Source organism: Enhydra lutris, unplaced genomic scaffold (assembly GCF_002288905.1).
Source record: "Enhydra lutris kenyoni isolate GAN:26980312 unplaced genomic scaffold, ASM228890v2 scaffoldscaffold75, whole genome shotgun sequence".
Lineage (NCBI taxonomy): Eukaryota > Metazoa > Chordata > Mammalia > Carnivora > Mustelidae > Enhydra > Enhydra lutris.
This window is the reverse complement of record NW_019154159.1, coordinates 5,324,084-5,344,582: the sequence shown is the minus strand read 5'-3', so window position 1 is coordinate 5,344,582 and position 20,499 is coordinate 5,324,084. Positions and strand designations below refer to the sequence as shown.

The window sequence follows — 20,499 nt, the reverse complement described above, 5'->3', positions numbered from 1 at the left end:
GAAGTTCTTGAAATTAAATATCAGATAGGAAAGATTATTTATAAAATGTGTTTAAGAAATAAAACATCACGTAATACCAAGTTTCCAACCTAGTTTAAGGACCAGAGCATTCCTGGGGCCCTTCTCCTCTTTCTCTAAAGGGGACCACTGTGGTGTTGAGCTAAGACTTCCTGCTTCTCTCCCTAGCTGTTCCCCTGTGTTTGTTTTCCTAAACCAGGCGCCTTGTGTGCCGTTGCGGTTGGCAGAGACTTGCTGCCCCCCCAGGATGGCCCCCCACTGCGTGCAGGTGTCAGCCGCCCCTCGGACTTCACGTGCGCCGTCGTTGTGTTGCAAGGATTTCATTGCCTCTTTTTCTGCGCTGAGTTCCCCTGCGAATGTGGGGGTGCCGCACCTGTTCCGTGTTCCCCGGTGTCTCTCGGGTTAGGGTCGTCTGCATGGGGGTCCTGTCATTCATTCGCCTGTCGGGTTGTTCCCAGGTCCTTTATTATCTCTGTGTAACATAAATAGTGTCTTTCTAAAATGACGTTTTCGGGGCACCTGGGTGGCTCAGTGGGTTAAGCCTCTGCCTTCGGCTCAGGTCATGATCTCGGGGTCTTGGGATCGAGCCCCGTTATCGGGCTCTCTGCTCAGTGGGGAGCCTGCTTCCCCCTCTCTCTCTGCCTGCCTCTCTGCCTACTTGTGATCTGTCTCTCTCCGTCAAATAAATAAAATCTTAAAAAAAAATTTAGAAAAATTTAAAATGACGTTTTCAAACTATTGTTTGGCAGCTTTGCTATCTGTTATTTACACTTGTGTTCTTCTGGGTTTTCGCGCACGTGAGCGCATCGCGCAGGGACGGCAGCTGTCTCCCTCCCTGCTCACCTCGGCTCCCGTGGGTAGGCCTTCCCGAACCATGTCATTGACCAGCGCTGTCCCTTATTTTTAGCTATAAAGGACGAGCTTTCAGGATTTCATCATGCGCTACGCGTGTGCTAGGGTGTGTCTGGTAGTCCCCTTCAGCATGTTGGAAATTTGCTTCTTCCATGTCTGTCAATTTCTTGCACTTAAGAAGTGAGCTCCCTTTTTTTTTTTAAGATTTTATTTATTTGCCAGGGAGAGCGTACAAGAGGGGAAGAGGGGTAGAGAGAGTTTCAGCAAACTCCCTGCTGAGCAAGGAGCCCAGCGCAGGATTTGACCCCAGGACCCTGAGATGACAGCTTGAGCTGAAGCCAGACACTTAGCCAACTGAGCCGCCCACCGTTTTGTCACGGAGCTTGTGCTCTTGTGCTAGGCGTGCTGTGGTCTTCTGGGACTGCTCACTCGCCTGTTAGAGCAGGCTAGCAGTGCTTCCTGTAATTTTTTATAGCCTTGTGGGATTCGAGACAATCATTTCTCATACGTTTTAGGAAAACCAGTTTGAGCAGAGACCTCTGAAGGCAAACGTGGAAGTAATCCTCCTGGTCCTCCTGTGGGCTGTGGCTAGGTTGAGAGTCAGCCTTGCAAATGGGACGCTCCCCGAGGTTCACCGAAGACCACCCGGCGTGTCGCCTGTGAAAGCAAGACTGGGAAGCTTTCTCAAAGTTCAGTGATGGGGCACCAAGTTAGAACATATCTCTGGGGTAGAATATTACGTGGTCACTGAAGTTGTGTGCCTGAAAATTACTCAGAGATCTGGGATACAAAGATACAAACATAGTGATCTGAAGTGGCTCCTGCACCCCAGGATTTATAGCAGCGAAGCCCCCTGTAGCCAGATGTCCATCGGCAGATGAAAGGATAGAGAAGATGTGTTATCTGTACGGTGGAATACGACGCAGCCATCAAAACAGACGAAATCTTGCCATTTGCAGAGACACAGATGGAACTAGAGGGTGTTATGCTGAGCGAAGTCAATCATTCAGAGAAAGACAGTTATATAATCTTACTGATACGAAGAATTTGAGAAAGAAGACAGCAGCAAAGGGGAAGGGAAGGAAAAACAAAACAAGACGAAATCGGGGGAGACAAACTGTAAGAGACCCTTACCCATTGGAAATAGACCGAGGGTGGCTGGAGGGCCGGGGCTAGGGGGCCGGGGGCACTGGGTGACATGCACTAAGGAGGACACGGGATGTGATGAGCACCGGGTGTTGTGAGCAACCGACGTGTCACTGACTTCTGTCCCTGAAACTAATAGTTCACTCTGTGTAAATTAATTGAATTTAAGTTAAAAAAGGTCTGGGATAAAACTCATAATGTAAAAGCATACATACACCTGCATATGCAGCGCAGAGATATGCGTGTGGCTGTGCATGTGCACACTCCTGTGTGCGCGTGTACGGAGGACGGGCCTGCACGTGCACACTCCTGTGTGTGTGTATGGAGGACAGGCCTGCAGAGCTTGGGGGTCCTTGGGAGGGTGCTTGTCCACAGCTCTGCTGTATGTGTCCTTTTGGGTCCTGTGCAGCCAGAAAAGCGTGGCAGGAGAGAGAGGGGTGAGATGTCGCCTAGAGACGCCGTGACACTAGAGAAGGAACGGACAGGAGGGCTGCAGTGCCCGCCGGGCCTGTTGTTTGTAAAGGCAGGTGCTTTCCTGAGTCCGTGTTTGGCATGGGTAATCTTGGGGGAATGCAGAGGGGAGGGGAGTGTGGCTTCTCCTTTCTCTCTGTGCTGCTTTGCTCTACACGTGGGTTCCTTTTATAATTTAGAGCTAGAGTTTTCCGTGTTCGTGGTCGCACACTTGATCCCCGCAGAAAGATGCGAGGAAGGCCTGGTGAGCGTAAGCCCTGCTTGTGTCCGACACTCCTTCCCACTTCTTTCCCGTTGTTTCCTGCAGTCGTGTAAACGGCGGTTGTGGAGATAATGGAGTACGCTGCTGAAGATGCGGCTGAACCGTAGCGTGTTTGACGACTGACAGCCACTGCGGCTGTCTGTCCCTGGGTTTGGGGAGGCTCCTGGCACGCGTCGGCGCCCCCACGCTTGGGGGTGGACGAGTGCGTAGCTGGGAGAGTGGGTGTGCAGGGGTGGTGTGTGGTGTTCGGGGCTGTGGCCTGGATGCAGTCATTGGGGCATAAAGTGGAGATGAGCGTCCAGGGCCAGAAGGGCCTTCAGCGCGGACAGGTGGGCCGCGGCAGACTGACTGAGCCCTCAGGGTGCCGGGCGGCACCTGGAAGCCAAGCAGAGAAAGGGTTTCCTTGTCACGTGGTGCTGATAAGTCGAGAATGGGGTGCTCCCAGCACCACGTGACTGTCAGGGCCCCGAGCAGCTAGTGGAGAGAACGTGGGGCTGGTCAGCGTGGGTTTACAGAAGAGACCAGGGATGAGCGAGTCTGCTGGGCAGGGGGACGGGGCAGTGGATGGTGCTGGTGTGGGAAGTCGGGTCAAGGTGCTTGCGTGTTTGGGGGTTTTTTAAATATGAGAGAAATAACCCGTATGTGTGTGCTACTGGCATTGGTCCCGTGGCAAGGGTGACTGGTGGTGGGCGAGCTCTGGGGCTTAGAGAGACGGGGTGGGGGTGCAGGTGGGGGCGTCTGTGGACACTGAGCTGGCGGGCGGCTGCTGGAAGGCTGGGATGGGCGGTCTTGGAGGACCGGTTTGCTCACGGGAAGCCAGTCATCAGCTGAGAGAGGGACAGAAACAGGCAGAGCTGCGGGGAGCCTGGAAGTGTGTCTAGACAGCGGCTGAAGGGACGGCTGAGGACGGGCAGCAGGGCCTCGAGGGGCTGTGTCGGAGCTCAGTGTCCTGTGGATCCCGAGTGCAGGTCTGTCTCTAAGTTAACGTCCGGGACATTTTACCTGTATGAAATCAAACGTTTGTTTATTGTGGAAAATCAGAGAGTTTTGGTTGTAGGAAACAGGCACCAGGCACCATTTCTCACCTGCCCTTCCAGGCCCGCCGTGTGCACATGGATGCGCCGTCAGCGGGTCTGTGGCCTCCGCACGCGGTCCAGGCCTAGAGACCGTGCCAGGTGTCACCGCTGGGTCCCGGGACGGTAGTGGTGGGCAGGTCACTCTGGGGTCTTCCTGCGGGCTGTCTGTGGGCCGACTGGGGGGCGCCCCAGTGTGGTGCGGTGGGCGCTACGGAACCCAGACTGTGAGAGCCAGGTGGGGAGGAGCCTGTCCGGAGCGCACACGTCTGGGAGCGGAGGCTCGGTGGTAACTCCGGGGTGCTGAGATAGTGAGGCGGGTGGTAGGAGGACATGGCCAGAGGCATGGAAGGTAGTTCTGGGACGTCCCTGCTGGACGGGATGCGGAGGTGGGAGGGTTTCACAGCACAAGCCTCATGCCGGGAGCCGGGCCGGGGCGGGGGGGTGGGGGGCAGCAGGAGGGAGGTGGGAGGCGGGCCTGAAATCAGGATGAGGTGTGGTAGGAAAGCGCTGGAAAGCAGGTTGCGTGCGGGAGGCCAGTGTTGCTGAAGATCATTTCAGGGGAGTTGGGGAACCCAGTGAGAAGGCTTGTGCTGTAGTTCAGGGGCATATGTCTTCTCCCTGTGGCCTTTGGGCTCCGGGATGGCAGGGAGGAATCCAGGCTGAATCCAGAACCTGCGGTGAATAGCATACTGAGAGCCAGGGGCCAGTGTTCGGTGTTTGAGGTCTGGCCTGGTGGGACAGGAGCAAAGCCCAGCAAGCCGTTTGTGGCATTACTTGCGTTGGAAACCCTGGAGGAGGTGAGAGGACAGGGAGGTGGTGGGGCAGGAAGGTGGGGTCCCACAGGTCATGAGGAGGAGGGCACATAGCCGGTGGGGGGGGTGTCCCTCCTTCAGGGAGCCTGCCTAGTGCCGGGTGCTCTCCGTGGTGCTTCCTGGGTCATCCCATAGCTCACTCTGGGCATGTGCAGTGTGTCCCTTGTGGAGGGAGAGCTGTTTAGGGGTGTGCTGCGTTCTCCCAGATCCCCAGGAAGAGGGGGGCGCAGTTCATCCGTGTGGGCTGGGCCGCAGACCTTCCTGCCCTTGGCCATGCGCGGGCGCAGTGCTGCTCGCCAGATCCTGCTCGGTGCCCGCCTTGTCCCCGGGTCTTCTGAACCCGTTGTGACTTGCCTTGGGGGGGCACGGGGGCGTTTGGGAGGCAGCTCGTTGTTTCTGCATTGTCTGTCGGGTGCTTGTGTGTTTACACGTGCTGTGCTGTGTGTCGTCATGTGTTGCAGACACGTGCCAGGCGGCCCTTTTCTTTATGTTTTTCCTACAAAAGGTGAAGTAGTTTCCGATTTCAAAGATCCTTTTTTGGGGCACCTGGGTGGCTCAGTCAGTGAAGCGTTTGCCTTCTGCTCAGGTCATGATCTCGGGGCCCTGAGGTCGAGCCCCGCGTTGGGCTCTCTGCTCGGCGGGGAGCCTGCTTCTCTCTCTCTCTCCCGCTGCCTGCGCTCCCCCTGTTTATACTCTCACAATCTCTCGCTCTTGCTCTCTCTTGAAAATAAATAAAATCTTAAAAAAAGAAAGAAAGAAAGATGAAGAAATTGCAAGAGAAGCGATTCTGAACGACGTATTGGCATAACATCCACTCTAGGAGAAAGGACTTTGTGGAACCTGTGGTGCCCGTTCTCTTCTTTGCGTTAGAGGTTGAGTGTTGCTCAGCACGGCCGCAGTCAGGACTGGGGTCTGTGGCCACAGCCCCCTCCCCCAGGGGGAGGAGTGGTGTTGGGATGTGTGACCTCCTGGTACCAGCGCCATGTGGAGGACAGTGTGCCCGGTTCTGATGCTGAGCTCCTGAGCTGAGATGTGGACAGACCCGGTCTCTAATCCCCTCTGTCCCTACCAGGCTCTCGATCTCAGGCACATGACTCACCCGGTAGCACTTGGTGTCTCCATGTGCTGGGACCCTGTGGTTGTATACATGTGGTGTCTAGCCTGGACTGTGCACCATGAGCACCTAATACATGCCAGCTACTGGTTCTGTTGGCATTAACAGACGCTCTGGAGGTGCTTATCGACAGGGCTCTTTCCTAGACTGTGATTCTTGGAGAAACTTTGCTCTGAGAACTTTGATTTTTTTTCTCTGTCCCATGAAGTCAGATCAAGCTGCTGGCGTCACCTGTTACCCTTCTTGCCGGTTCTTTCAAGAGAAGAGTCACACAGTAGGGATTCCATGCGCCTTTTTTTTTTCTTTTTTAAAGGTTTTTAAAAATTTATTTGACACAGAGAGAGGGAGGGAGGGAGAGGTAGGCAGAGCAGGCAGAAGGTGAAGCAGACTCCCTACTGAGCAGGGAGCCCAGTGCGGGGCTCGATCCCAGGACCCTGAGATCATGACCTGAGCCGAAGGCAGCCGCTCAACCAACTGAGCCACCCAGGCGCCCCTCATTTGCCTTTTCCAAGCAAGATGGCGCCCTGGTCAGTGACGCTTGCCCTTGTCCTGGCACGAGCACGGAGCTCCCTGGACTGCTCCGCGGTAACATGGCGGTGGAGCCATGGTCTGCAGACACGGCCGAGGCAGGGGCCGGGGCACCAGGGACCTCAGCCCCTGCCTCTCCCAGAGGCGTGCTCCCTGTGGAAATGAAACCGCTGACACTCCGTCAGCTGCCAACCTGGGGATTAGGAGGCCCTCCTCTCCCGGCCCGACATCTGCTGACGCCCGTGAAAAGTAAGTGCTTTTGAGATGCTGCATAGGGCTGGGGACTGGCTGGCAGAGACTTCGGTGTGGAGGCGTGGGGGAGAGAGAGAAGTCACCTGTTTTCCCCCTGGGGAACAGAGAGGGATACAACACCTTTATTTTCTTGGGGAGCAGAAAGGTACAATTGGGCAGTTAAATTTGAAAGAGAATAGCATGACACAGAAAAGAGAGAGGGGCATTTAACAAGAAAATTCCCTAGAGGGGAAGATAAAAGCGAACAGGTGCTGGAAGAATGTTTCTGCATATTAGAGCGTAATTAGGTTGGAAGATGAATTCCAGATGGGATAATTATGCGTGAGTTGTTGCACAATGTTTCTGGTAGGGGCAAGCTTGTGATTTAGTTGGATTGGATTTGACTCCCGCCTCCTACCACATCTCCTCCACTGGGCAACTGCCGCTTCCGGGGCCCCAGGATCCACTCGGGGCTGCCCCCGTCCCAGCCGGTAGAGCCTGAGAAAGCTGGGCCCAGCCTGATGGCCACAGAAAGCAAAGCAAGGCAGCCGGCCATCTGTCACATGGGCTGGAAAGTAACCGCAACGTCAAAGGAAGGCGACAGACAAAGCAGTGTGTCGCCTCCAGGAACGCGCCCTTTGATGGGTGCTGATGGTGCCTGTGCGGCTCGCTGGTTAGACAGATCGGACCGCTTTCCGGGAGAGCAGAGGAGCAGGTTCTGGTTGGCAGCTCCCTTACGTTGTGAATCAAGGAGAAGGTCCGGAAGGCAGGGGTCAGCAGATGGATTGCAGACCAGGAACCTGAATTTCTAAACAAAAGAATCTGGGCCAAATAGGACCTCTGGACTTGCCGCCAGGATGATGGACTTGCTTCAACTCAGGAACGCCTGTGAAGGTTGTTTCGGAAGACGGCGTGCGTCCCTGCGGTCCCCGGAAGGGTGGGATGTGCCGGGGTGGCCCGGCGGTGGCCTGTGCCCCTCAGGGGGGTCCGCTGGGCATCCATTGGGTCTGGGGGCTTTAATCAATGTAAACTTTTATGGAAGGCCCCATAATTGGAAGTTATGGATGTACCATTTATATATGACTCAGTGAATGATTTATATGATGTTAAGTGATGATTTAGATAGAAAATATGACCCCCTCTCACAGAATCTTTAATGAAAAGTGTGGGTTCTTAGGAATTTATTTCTAGAGCTCTGTTTGAACTCAGCATGTTTGACATAATCAGATATAATTGTCATTTTATGATTAATGAGCACCTGCTGGCCGTTTTTCCCCATAACTAAACTTTATGTTCTGTGCATCTGACAAAGCGAAACGAGTTCAGACTTTGACAGATTGGTGGGGGGTTTCCCCGCCTGCGCGTTTGTGTGTGTGCTCATTTGCGTATTCCTTGTTTTCCTGACGTTTGTTCGGGATTAAGTCAGGCTTCAGGGGTGCGAGTGGGGTCACTCGGCTCAGACCCGAGACCGAGGGCCGCGCGGGTGGGAAGCAGCGAGGCGGGTGTAGTGGGCGGCAGGCAGGAGGGAGCCCTGGGCCAGTGAGTGTGCTGGGTCAGGGGCTGTGACGCAGGCTCCCAGTGGAGACGCTCCATTAGCCCAGAGCACGGCCGCTTTTCATGGTGTGGCCGCCGCGCCGAGCTCTGGGAAGCGACGGCAGGTGGCTTTGTGGCAAAAACACGCACAGCTCCTCTCTGCTTCTCCTGCACTTCAGCGAGACCTAGAATCGTTGAGAAGGTAGGACGACGAGCGTGCGAAAGACAAAGCGCGTCTCTGGTCGGCACACCTTCCCTCACCCCGCTCACTTCTGTTTCCCGTTTCAGGACATAGACAAGTTTGGCAATGAGATCACCCAGCTGGCCCGGCCCCTGCCCGTGGAGTATCTGATCATAGACGTAAGTGTGCGGCACACACCACCACCCTGGGCGGCCAGATGCAGGCCGGGTGCGGGCGGCGGTGGCTTGGACAGTTGCCCCTCTGCTTGGCCCAGGACGGGCACCCTGGAAGTAGATGCATCATTGAGCTCCTGTCATCCCTGAAGAGTGGGCGATTCTAAGGGCTTTTCCTTCTAGTTTCAGTTCATTTCCTTAAAAACAACTTAGGGTTTACCTTCTTCCAAACTAAGTGCAGGTCCACCAACCTGGTCAGGCAGCCTCTGGAGGTCAGCATGTGCAGGTCCGACCCTGGTCACAGCTCATCTGCCAGAGCCGGGCTCGCGGTGGGCCAGCCGCGACTGTCCTTGAGTGACGTGCTTGTGTGCTCGCTTCTGGGGAGCTGCAGGAGCCCAGTGGGCAGCTGGCTACGAGGCCCCGTCCCAGTCTCGCCTCCTTTCTGGGAGCGTGCTCTGCTCGTGGAGGTGTGGCCCCAGGCCAGAGGGTGGCAGCGGGCTCCAATGTGAACGCGGCACATTCGCAGAAGTCAGCTCTGTCCCACGGGGACGGGCGGCTACTCACTTCCTAACTGCGACCTGCCAGGTTCTCTCCGGGCCACGTTTGGGCTCAGGAAGGGCACGTGATTCAGGCTGTAAAATATCTTCGCGTTTGGAGCAACGGGTCCCCGGGAGCCAAGCCCATCGGTGCGCCATTCCAGTTGGCAGCTCCTGAGAACACATTTATTACCTCGGCCGTGAAGGCGTCTGTGTTTTAGAGCACCCGGGGTGTCATTAAGATGGAAACAGATGGACGGAACGCGCACTTAGGAGGAGTCGGCGTGATTTAAAGGCAGCTTTCTGAGGTCTTCTCTCCCCGTGGCCTCCCCACCCCTTTCTTTTTTACAAAAGAGCCGAGTTCTTGCTTCAGTGTGCTGTGTCAGTAGAGTTTGGTCGTGAAGGAACATTCCGCCTCGTGACGGCCACGCTCTCTGTTGCGGAACGAGGTTGGAGCAGGCCCTTGAGAGCAGGTGTCCAGGCCAGTGTGCTCGGCCCCTCGTCGAGCCCCGTGAGCAGGCTCAGGCAAGAGAGGGCGTGAGCCACCGTCCCCAGGCTGCTGTGCTGGTGAGGTTCGGGGTGTCTGGGCATCGGCTACATGACCTGAGACAGGCTTGGGGGCTGTGGTTTTGGTGCCGGGCGCCCTGCTCCCCTCTGTGGGGTCTGCGGCAGTCACAGACTGCCTGGTGAACTCTCGCTGTCCTGCGCGAAGGGGAGGCTACCAGCCGGGCAGAGACGTCTCTTAGCTCCACACCGACTGCGTGGTGGGCGTCTGCTGCTGCCGGCCCCCCACTGAGTCTGCCTTCCCGGAGTGGAGGTGCTGTGCTGTCCACAGGCCTTCGTTTCCCCCACGCGGGTCGCTCTCCCGCCCTCTGTGGAACCGTGGCGGCCGCTGGCCTGGGTAAGGGCGTGTGCGTCTGAACCTCGGTGGATGCCGGCTCCCGGGGGCGGCTCTGGCTCTAAAGGAGAGGCCGAGGCTTAGGCTCCGTGGCTGACAGAGGCCACGCGGCCGTGCGCGGCACGGTGGCCGGAGTCTGCGGGCTACACGGTCTCGTCAGTAAAACACCAGCGGGAGCGGCGCCTGGCTACGGTCTCGGTTGCTGGAGTGTGTGACTCGACCTCGGGGTTGCGAGTTCAAGCCCCACATTGGGTGCAGACAGGACTAAAAGTAACACCTTTAGAAGAGCAGCGGGGTCAGGTCTCCGACGTCGCTGCCCGCTCAGCCGCCCCCCAGCGCGCTGGTGCAGTCGCCCGGATCCCGGCTAGCCAGCCCGAAGCGGCCCGTGGCCGTCGCTGATGCAGAGAACAGACCGGAACAGCGCGTCTTCGCTCTTACCGATAGTCCCAGAGGAACCAGAATAGCTCTGCTGAGTGTGGACGAGGTGTGATCTGCTGGCGCTAGTGTCCTGTTGGAGAGGAAAGGCTGTGTCAACCCAAGGGTGTTTGACGGTCACACTTGGGTGCCTCCGTGGGGAGGCGCGTCTGCCGGGGAGGCGCGTCTGCCGGGGAGCGCGGACCTGTGTCCGCATGGGTTCTTGCGCACTTGCCGCTGCCCCTGCGGTTTCTGTCGATGCAGCGTTCGACGTGAAACGCCCTCTCTGGTTCCTAAAGCGCGTCTGCGCCAGACGAAGGGCTTGGGTGCCGTTTTGGACACGAGCTCTTGACCGCAGCCCGTCTGCGGGGAGAGCAGGCGTGCCCTGTGCCGCACGTCAGAAGCGTGGCTTCTCTTGCCGAATCCACATGGTGCGGCCCGACGTCCCGAGGGGCCTCAGCAGGCTCTCTGGAGGTCGCTGCGTCTCCCAGACCGTCCCAGCTGACCTGAGAGTTCTGGCCTCATCTGTCGTGTCCCCACGGCTCACCCTCCGGCTCCTCCCCGGGCGAGGGCCTCTCTGTGAGCGGCTAGGCCGACGGAAGCCCGCACACACGGACGGCCCGCGGATGGCCCCGTCCTTGAGCGTGTGAACAGTGATCCTTACGTTGGCTTCCGGGACCAGTGTCAGGGCTTTCGTTTCGGGTGTCATTAACGGGGGACCATGGTGTCCAGTGGGGAACAGGACTCAGGCCGGAGCTCGGGAGGGTGCCGCACTCGGGCCGCCCTCACCTCTGCTTACAGCACGGTTTAGTGAGGCTTGTGTGTTTGTTCGCTAGATCACAACAACCTTCCCCAAGGACCCAGTTCATACTTTCTCCATTTCACAAAGTCCGTTTCCTATTGAAAACCGGGACGTCCTGGGTGAGACACAGGTAAGCTCGTCTTTACAGACATGATTTAACGTGACGCCTGCTTGTTTACCTAGTGTCAGTGATGTTTCTCCAGAAAGTACCAAGCTTCCACACTCTCCCCATTGATTCTTGTGACAAAGCCCAGCTAGGACATTTTCTGAGACTCAGTTGGTCACGTGACATCCTCTCCGGGGCTGGGGCTGACAGATAACCGCTGTGGCAAATCCCCGTAAGGCCCCGGGGCTGTGGATCTGCCAACGGGCCGTTCTCAGTTGACTTCTTCTTCCTCAAATGTGTTTGACACTTGTGTCCTCTGCCAACAACTTCTTTAGTGTCTGTTCATTAACAAGCATCATCTCCTTGTGGAGACGTGGCACCTCGATGTTTGCTTTGGCTTCCCTGTCACCTTCTGCGGTTTTTTGTTTTGTTTTGTTTTGTTTTTAGGGCTTTATGTGTTTATTTGACAGAGAGAAACACAGCGAGAGAGGGAACAGGAGCAGGGGGAGAGAGGGAGGGAGAAGCAGGCTCCCAGCTTGGCAGGGCACCCGATGCGGGGCTTGATCCCAGGACCCTGGGACCATGACCTGAGCCGAAGGCAGACGCTTCACAACTAAGCCCCCCAGGCACCCACTTGCTGCTGCGTTTCTCATGCGTGGTCTGGGCCGTGTGGGCCTCATGTGGTCTGGCTACCTGGGCTTTCCAGCACGTAGTGCGGATCCCACGCAACACGTCCTGTGTGCTGGGCCCTGCCCTTGGCTGCCCACTTGCCTCCTGCTGCTACACGGGCCGTCTGGGACACGCATTTCATCTTAGGTCCTAGTTGTTACAGGCGTCGCAGGAAAGAGTATAGAGTCCTTGGGAAGTGTGGTGCACTCTGACGCTTTGCTCTTCTCATGGCCCCTCTGTGCGGGGACTCGGGGTGCTTGTAGAGGTGCAGAGCCACTCACTTACTGGGCGGTGCTCTTGACCTCCTGGGTTAGTTTTGCTGAAGGTGGGTGTGTCGTATCTTGCCCCCAGCACACACGCGCACACACAGATCAGCAGCGCAGCTGGACAGCGAGTGCACACAGGTTTTCTAGCCGCAGAGTGAGCCCTCCTCGTAGCCCACTCTCCTCCTGGAGCGGTGGGGGCACTTTTGGGCTCCCTGAGTGTGTCAGCAGCCGGCCCAGCTTTACATACACTCTCTCTCTCTCTCACGCACACACACGTCCATGAGTCACACGTGTGGAGAGCACCTTCCTGGAAGACAGGCCAGAGCGCGTGTCGTAGCTGCGTGTCCCTCTGGCCCGGGTTCCCATTGGTGCTTGAGAACCAGCTGGAGAGAGATGTGTGTCCGCACTCTGCACCCAGCCGGGACTCAGGAGGGGCAGATCGCTCTCTGGGCTCAGCACGGGGGCTGTCCTGGGATGCTCGTGCTCACGTGCTTCCTTCTGCCTCGCCCTGTAGGACTTCCACAGTTTGGCCACCTACCTGTCCCAGAATACCTCATCCGTGTTCCTGGACACCATCTCGGATTTCCACCTCCTGCTGTTTCTGGTCACCAATGAGGTCATGCCTCTGCAGGTACAGGACTGAGTGTGTGGCCGCTGCGCCCCTGGCTTTGGTGGGCCCCGGGTGGGGGTTGCCTGCAGAGAGATTCAGGGTCAGAGCAGGGCTGCGGAGCCGGGTCGAAGTCCTTCCTAAGTCCTGTGGGCAGTGGCTCTTCCCAAGAGGCTTACCGATAGGAGATGGAGTTTGCACTGAAACCGCTTCCTTCAGTGTCTGGCCCCAGGATCAGGACAGTTGCATTTGTTTCAGTTCCGTAGGGAGCTCAGAGCCCTCCGGCGCGGGGCGTCCGCGATCCCGCGACGCACAGAGCTGCCTGCGGGCTGCGCGCCACGGCCTCTGCTGCTTTCCCATCTCTTCCCTCCTGAGTCCGCCTGCGTTTTACCGCCGTAGCGCAGCAGGCTGGCTGCCGTGCAGGCCCGGAGCGCTCGTCTGCAGAGTTGGCGTTTTGAAGACGCGCCGCTGGGGAGAAGAGGCAGGTGTCGCTGACGGCAGCTGCCCCCGAGCCGCGGGGCCGCTGGTCCAGCCAGGGCTCTTACTTGGTGCCTTTTTCTTCCTGCTGAGACCCAAGGAGGCAGCAGAGAGAGGGGAACGACTTCCTTCTGAGCCTCTGGCTCGACACGTTCCTTGAAGGTGACCGAATCGAGGGGAGAGGCCCCTCCGTCCCCACTGCGGCCCCGCGCCGGCGGCCTGTGCCGGTGCTTGCGCACCGCTGGGTTTAGCTGCTGTCTGTGTTTCGTCCCCAGACCACCCGCTTCTGGCATCTGACGTCAGGCACCCTGAGCCTTCCGTCTGGCTTCACCTGCCTTGTTAAGCCCAGAGGGCGGCCCCTCGGCCCCAGCGCAGCCGCTGCCCGTCCAGTGGGACAGGCGGCTGGCACCTGGGCCCTTCACACTAGGCCTCCTCACCGGTGGCTGCGTACGGTTTGACAGTCACCTGGTAGAAAACATGTTCTGGGGAGCCCCTGACAGCCCCCGAAGGCTTAGTTTCTCATTAGATAGACTCTTTTAATTCCCCGCACTTTGACCGTGGAGGCCTGGCACCTAGAGACGTGGTGGAGAAGATGGAGAGCCTGCAGGGAGAGCGTGAGGGCGGAGGATGGACCCCAGGAGCGCAGGCCCTGTCCGTGCACCCAACCCTCAGGATAAGGGACGTGAGCTCTAGCGCTTGGTGGTTGAGCACACAGGTCTGCTCGCGACAGAGAGCCGCACGGACGGCTATCTGGAAAGAACTTAAGTTCAGCTCTAAAATATAGCACTTGGCTTTGTAGACCTAAGTGTGTGGCGTTTGTTGTTTCATGGGGACGGTCCGTGAGGTTCTTCACTTGCTTGTGAAGCGTGTGTGCTGCGGGGCAGGGGAGACTCCGTCCCGGGCGTGCGGCGCGCGGCGCTCACGTTTGGCCTCTTGCAGGACAGCATCAGCTTGCTGCTGGAGGCCGTGCGGACTGGGAACGAGGAGCTCGCCCAGACGTGGAAGAAGTCTGAGCAGTGGGCCACCATCGAGCAGCTGTGCAGTAAGTGTCCTCCCCTTCCTCGGCCCTGAGGGTTCCGCTCTCGCACCCCCACCGCCGGAGCGCAGGGAGCCAGACGCGTGCTCTGCAGAGCCTCTCGGACCCCAGACGCGTTCTGGTGGTGTTGCGGGAGGCCCGTCGGGGACACAGACTTTCTCACCGCTGCGCCAGGTGTGCTCTCGAGGCCACACAGATCTGTGGGCACAGCTCCGCAGCTTCGTGGATGTGGAGGGTACGCCAGTCCTCCGGTGTCATAGGGGCAATTTGAACGTCCTTGTTTTAGGGAAACACAAACCTTACGTTCGCCGCAGCGCCAAAAGGTCAGAAACCTTTGGTCTCCTCAGGCTTTTCTTTGTCCCTTCTTTGTACTGGTCCTCAGAGCTTCCGTGAAGGGTAGGGAGGACAAACCGTACAGAATAGACCGTCCAGGACCCCGAGTCCCCTCGCTGCCCACACGGAGCCTTTGTCTTCAGTCCCAGGAGCTCCGGGTGGCAGGCTGCTGGTGCGGCCCCTTTCCCTGTGGCTTTGAGAAATACTGGAATGCTGTCTTCAGACAGCTTTGAAAGTACATATAAAAAGTGTTTACACACCATTTTCTCAAACTAGTGAGTTAGATAGATACTAGAGCCAAAATTAGCCAAGGAAAACCTCGATGCAGCCTAAGCCACGAGGGAGCTGAGGGGACACGTTGTTCTCTTGTGGGGGTGCCAGTCCCCCGGGGCCTGTGGTCTGAAGCGCCTCGGTGTTGGTTGCGCTTTGGGTCACATTCTCCTTTCTGCACGGCTGCCGGCGGAGCGGTCATGGGGCTGGCCGACGTGCCGCGTGCTCTTGCCCCTAAGTTCTACGGGGCTGTCCGTTCTAACGCAGCGGCCCGGTCGTGGCCGCCCAGTTGCCTAAGAGGAAGACCCACAACCTTGCGTCCTCGGGTGGCCAGGGGTGCAGTGCGCCCCGTGCCGCAGCCTCCCTGCAGGGACGCCAGCTGCAGCGGTGCAGGCTCAGGCCACTGGGCCCCGGCCAGGACTGACAGGTCCCTGTGCTGGACCCCAGAATTAAGCATCCTGTGTCAGTTGCACGTGGATTAAAAAAGAACCTGGTGACTTAGACCGCTGACACAGAGAGAGCAGCGTCCGTGAGCAGGGGCGTGGAATGTACCCTCGGTGAGAGCCCCGCACACCTCGTCCCCTCGCACGCACTGCTGGCCACATGAGAGCTGCCGGCGGCCTTGTAGAAACAGCCACTTCCTCTCGGGTCCAGGAAGCCGGCTCCGGGGCTTTTCCCCGAGACGTGAAAACAGGCCCACGCGGAGATGTGTGCAGGCATGTGGGTCGCAGCTGTGCCGCTGACGGCTCCGAACCGCCAGCCACCCTGATGGGCAGCCGGAGGTGGTGCTCTCGCCGGGCACCCACGCTCCTCCCGGCACGCCCGAGGACAGCGCTGGGGTTGAGTGGCTCACGCTGGGACCCCAGCTCTGTGCCGCAGGCTTGTGTGCGCGTGCGGGGGCCCCCTCGTGGCCCGAGAGCCCCGTTTGTCCGTGCCTGTGGCTGCTTGTCTTCGGGCCGCCTTGTCCTCGGCCGCACAGTAAGGTAGAGCTCTCGCGGGTTAGGAGCCGCGAACGGCAACCAACAGCCTCTCTTCCCGTCCCGCAGGCACCGTCGGAGTGCAGCTTCCGGGCCTCCACGAGTACGGGGCCGTCGGGGGCGCCACGCACGCTGCCACAGCGGCCATGTGGGCCTGTCAGCACTGCACCTTCATGAACCAGCCGGGCACCGGCCACTGCGAGATGTGTAGCCTCCCAAGGACCTAGGGGCCCGCCCAGCCCTCCCTGAAACCGGGGTCATTGTCACCACGGCCCCATGGTGGGCAGCCCTGGAGGGCGGGGCAGGGTGGCTGCTCTCGGGTCACTGGCCCACAAAGCTTCTCAGCACCAGGCTAACCTGGAGGGAGAGCCAGGCTGGTGCTCTGCGGGCGCACATCAGCCTCCTAAATGGGGTGGCACGACGGTCCCCCCGCACGCCCGGGGCCAGCCTCCGAGGTGGTGGAAGGACCTGGGCACCCCAGAACCATCACCCGGGGTTGGGGGGCAGAGAGGGCTGACTGCCGCCATCCCGCTTTCTCTTCCCTTCCTCTTGGCTCTTGTTCTTCCCCTTCCCGTGGCTGTGGGTGGGAGCGTTGGCGTCCCTGTTGCTCTGGGCAGACCCTGCCTGTGAGGGCCACTTTTTCCCCTGCCGGTGGCCATTATCTGGCGGAATCACAGTGGGCCCAGGGTTGCTGGCCTCCCTTCTGCTTGACCTGCAGGTTCATTTGCTGCCCGCCCTCCTCCTTGCTCTCACCCGACATCCAGGTGGGATTTTTAAAGTCTGCGTTGGTTGTAATAACAGTTATCAGTAACTTCTGCCCAGGAGACTTTTATTTATTTCTTTGTAAGGTAAAAACTACATACAAGGGGGACTGAGAGACACTAGTTCCCACTTCCTTCCCTCCCCTAGTGAGTCCCTGGAGTGGCTGCAGGGTGGACACAGGGTGGGCGAAGGTGGACAGGGACCCACAGTCAGTTCTTCTTGCAAGTCAACCTCAGTGCCTGAGACCTTCCTGCCACACAACTGCCACAGCGGCACACTCGGTCCGGTAGGAGGGCAGCGGTCGCTCCTGGCAAGCATCGGACCCTGCGAATGGGCCAGGCCGGCCTGTGGTGAGCTGGGTTGCCTGGGACCCGAAGCTCTGGCCCCTTGTGCCCTGTCCACTGTTCTCCCCATTGCTCTGCCCAGCCCCAGGCCTCCTGCATGGTGACCGAGCCATTGCAACAGACCTGCAGGAGAGAGTAGGGGCTTGGCCAGTTGTGAGGGTCACTGGGACTGCTGCGGGGGTCCCAGGACAGAGGTCGTGTCAGGCCTTGCGCGTGTGCTCTGGGGTCCCCGGGGGGTTGTGGGCGGCACCCTGATGCCTCTTTGCCTTAATGAGGGTCATGTCTCTGAGCTGCAGTGCACCCACGGGAGAGGCTGGCCCAGATGTGGACTGTGTTGGGTACTTCGTGTCTCTGCCCTGGGGGTAGAGGGAGGCCTGCGTGGCCCGCCCTTACCTGTGGCACTATGGACAGAGAACTCTGTTTTCTGTGTCTTAGGCTGTGCCTGGCAGCTGCAGGTTCACCCAGTATCTTGTCTGCTCTGGGGGCCGGGGGCCAATCAGGTTGGGTCTGGCTTCAGCAGAGCCACTGGTTGTTGGGGGAGGGTGGGCCCCGCCAGTTTGTGGCAGCGGTCGCAGCTCAGCTTGGCTCCCTGCCACCTGCTGAGGGGCTGTCCATGCCTCGTGGACCCCGTGTCGTGTGGTCCCTGCGATCCAGTGTGAGGCTGCGGAGGGGCGTGGTGGCCCCGGGCCCTGAGCTCGGCCTCTGTGTCCCCCAGGCCCCCGCTCCCCCAGTCCTTCTCCTTGTGTCACCTTCACCCCCCAAGCTGGTTCCCGTCTCTCTTCAGCCAGCATTGTGACTCGAAGATCCGGCAGATGTGTAATTCGTTTCCTCTCGTCTTATAGCTGAAGGAAAAGCGCTGGGACTTCTCTGCTCCCGAGTCCCTCTGTTCAGTGACGCACTCTGTTGTCCAGATGAACAGACTTGGAGCTCAGCGTGAGGGTGTGAGGGGCACCCTGCCAGAGGCCTTGGCCATGGGCAGCTCAGCCGCCACCTCCTGCACAGGGAAGGGAGGGAGGGGTCCCCCAGCCCCACCTGCAGCCTACTTGCCCTTGCGTGGACACACCCTCTCACCCCGGGCAAGGGGTGACTGCGTGCTCAGCTGCCCGGGTGCACACAGCTGGCTGCCTGGGCCTCCTGACAGCCCCTGGTGCTGCTGCTCCAGCCCGCTCGGGGCTGCAGGGCTGCGTCTGCTGGGTTTGCATTAGCGTTACTTGGACTCGGGTCCCACCGTGAAGCCAATAAAGCCCTGAAGCGACTGCCGAGCTCCCGAGTGTCTTTCCTGGGCCCAGAGACCTTCCCTGTGCGCCGTGTGTGTCTGCATCCCAGTCTGCTTTGTGTCCTGTGGCTTGACTTCGCTCCACACGTCACTGTCCTCGCTGACGTATCCGGACCGCTGAAGGATAGAGACCCCAGCGTGTCCTCAGGGTGGAAGGAGAGCGTAGCCTCCCTCGGGTGCTCTCCCGTCAGCCGTGTGGCTGCTTCTGGGCCTGGCGGGGGCGTGGGGGAGGCAGGTGCTGCGGCAGATGAGGGACGCAGTCTGGCCCCAGACTGGACAGGTGTGGGGGTGTAAGGCCTGGAGGGGACACGCTGCCTGTCCCAGATTACCTTGTCGATGGCAGCCAGAGGCATTCGCTCTTGGTGTTTGGGTACTGCCCTGTCCTTTGGCCTCAGGATGCATTGCTCCCTGGACAGGTACGCAGAATACAGCATCTGCCGATGTCGGGGGTCCCTGGGTGCCTCTCACTGTGCCCCCAGGCCTGGCTGCTCCCAGCAACGGTGCGGTGCCGTGCACACTACTAACCACAGTCCCCAAGTTGGGGTGACTGCCACACCCGGCCCTTGGCACATCTCAGACCGCTGGACTTGCTGGATCTCCGAAGTGAGCGGCCCCGACCTCAGGAAACCACGGGAAGGGGGTGCGCTGCCATGAGGAGCCACCAGCAAGGCCGGCAGCTGCCCCGCACACACCACGGCTTCTCTCCCAGCTGGTGGTGTCGTGGGGCTGCAGGAAGATCACGTTGCCCACACAGCTGTGTAAAGAGCACTGACAGAGGAGTACACACCTCGCACACCCATGCGGGCGGCCGCCTTACTCTGCATCACCCCTCCGCTGTCCGCGCCAGCCTTCAGCCCTTGGTGTGTGTGTCAGCCAGGGATCGGCACTCCGGGGCCCTCTGTCCAGATCGACCGTTGGTCGTAAATCTTACGTCACAGCAAAGGGAGTAGGGACCCAACCTACCAGTGTCTGCAGGGGCATCCTGGCCAGCCAGGGGCTAAACTGGTGTGGCGGAGGCCCGCCCGGCTCAACCCACCTCTTTCCAGATCCACTTCCCCATGTGCTCGTTTTCCGCAGGACCCTCGTCCTGGGAGGGCTAAGCTGGGAGTTAGTGTGAGCGGGCAGTTCACAAGGCAGGGCGGTCTGACTGGCCCAGAAGGCCTGCACGCTCTCCTAGCAGAGGAGCCTGCCCCCACTCCCCAGTCACGAAGGCCTGGTGGGAGTCCGCCGTCCTCCTTATGCCTGTCCCCCCGCATCCTGGATGGTGTTCCCAGCCCAGACTCGATCTGGGAGCAGGAAGGGCAAACAACAGACTGCCAGTGCCACGTTCACATGCACTCAACCCAGAAACGAGCCGTGGCTGCCCACGGCCCTGGGGGCTGAGTGCCCACCTCAACCGCCACAAGAGGGGCCAGCTTCAATCCAAGCCTAGGGCACGTCTTGCAGCGCGCTGTGCTCGGTCACTCCCCACGGGAGCCTCTTTGGCTCACAGGTGTCCAGCCTCGGAGGTTCTCCCATGGCTTAAAGGAGTGAGGTGTGCTTGACCTCTCCTTCCACAGACACCCTTCAGGGACACTCTCCAGAAGAGAGCACCTGGCCCCTCCCTGGGGAAAATGAGGGGGGCCGCCAGGGAGACCGGTGTCTCGCTCCCCCCTCATCCCCAGACTGAGTGCCGGTGACCCATCGTCCAGCCAAACCAACACACCCACGGACAGCTTGTGTCCAGGCGTGGAGGGAGGAGTGGGCGTCGGAGACTCAGCTGCTGAGGGAGGTGACCCATCCCCCATGCAATCTAGCCGCCCCCCGAAAACCCACAAAATCGCTTTCGGAGCGGGCCGCCTGCCCCCGAGGAGGTGGCGTTCCGCTGACCCCCGGCTCCGGGCTCCGACCCGAGGGAGCCCTCGTCCCGGCAGGTCCCGGACTCGGCCCTGATCCGGGGCGCACAAGGGAGACGCGACGCGACTTCGGTCCCAACCATCCGGGCCCGAGGCCCCGCACCGGCGTGGGAGGGGCTGCAGGCCGCGGAGTCCCCTACCCCGGCTGGCGCCTGGGGCGGCGCGCAGGACTGACGAGGGCCACGAGCGCAGGCCGGGGGGGGCGGTGTCCCGCGTTTGGCTTCAAACACGTTGGCCCTTTGGCAAACCGCCGTGTCCGCCGGCCTCCCCGCAGCGGCGCGCCCCCGCCCACCCGCCGGAGCGCGGGCCGGGACCCCACCCCCGAGCCGCGGAGCCCGCGCGCCGACCCGGCCCCGCCCCCCCGCCGGGCCGCTTTACGGCGGAGGTCGCGCCGCGACGTGGGCGGCCGTAAAGCGCCCGCGGTCCCGGACGGA

General features: G+C 59.7%; 1 protein-coding gene across 1 annotated transcript in view; it reads left to right on the top strand.

The window, feature by feature from the left end:
• LOC111160312 (NPL4 homolog, ubiquitin recognition factor) overlaps positions 1–18,150 on the top strand; it is a 59,423-nt gene extending 41,273 nt beyond the window's left edge. The window contains exons 13-17 of the mRNA XM_022523306.1: positions 8,332–8,403; positions 11,082–11,177; positions 12,603–12,719; positions 14,112–14,214; positions 15,858–18,150. Coding sequence (XP_022379014.1) covers positions 8,332–8,403; positions 11,082–11,177; positions 12,603–12,719; positions 14,112–14,214; positions 15,858–16,015 — 546 coding nt within the window. The 3' untranslated portion in view covers positions 16,016–18,150. The remainder of the gene's footprint in view (positions 1–8,331; positions 8,404–11,081; positions 11,178–12,602; positions 12,720–14,111; positions 14,215–15,857) is intronic.
• The last annotated feature ends 2,349 nt before the right edge of the window (positions 18,151–20,499 follow it).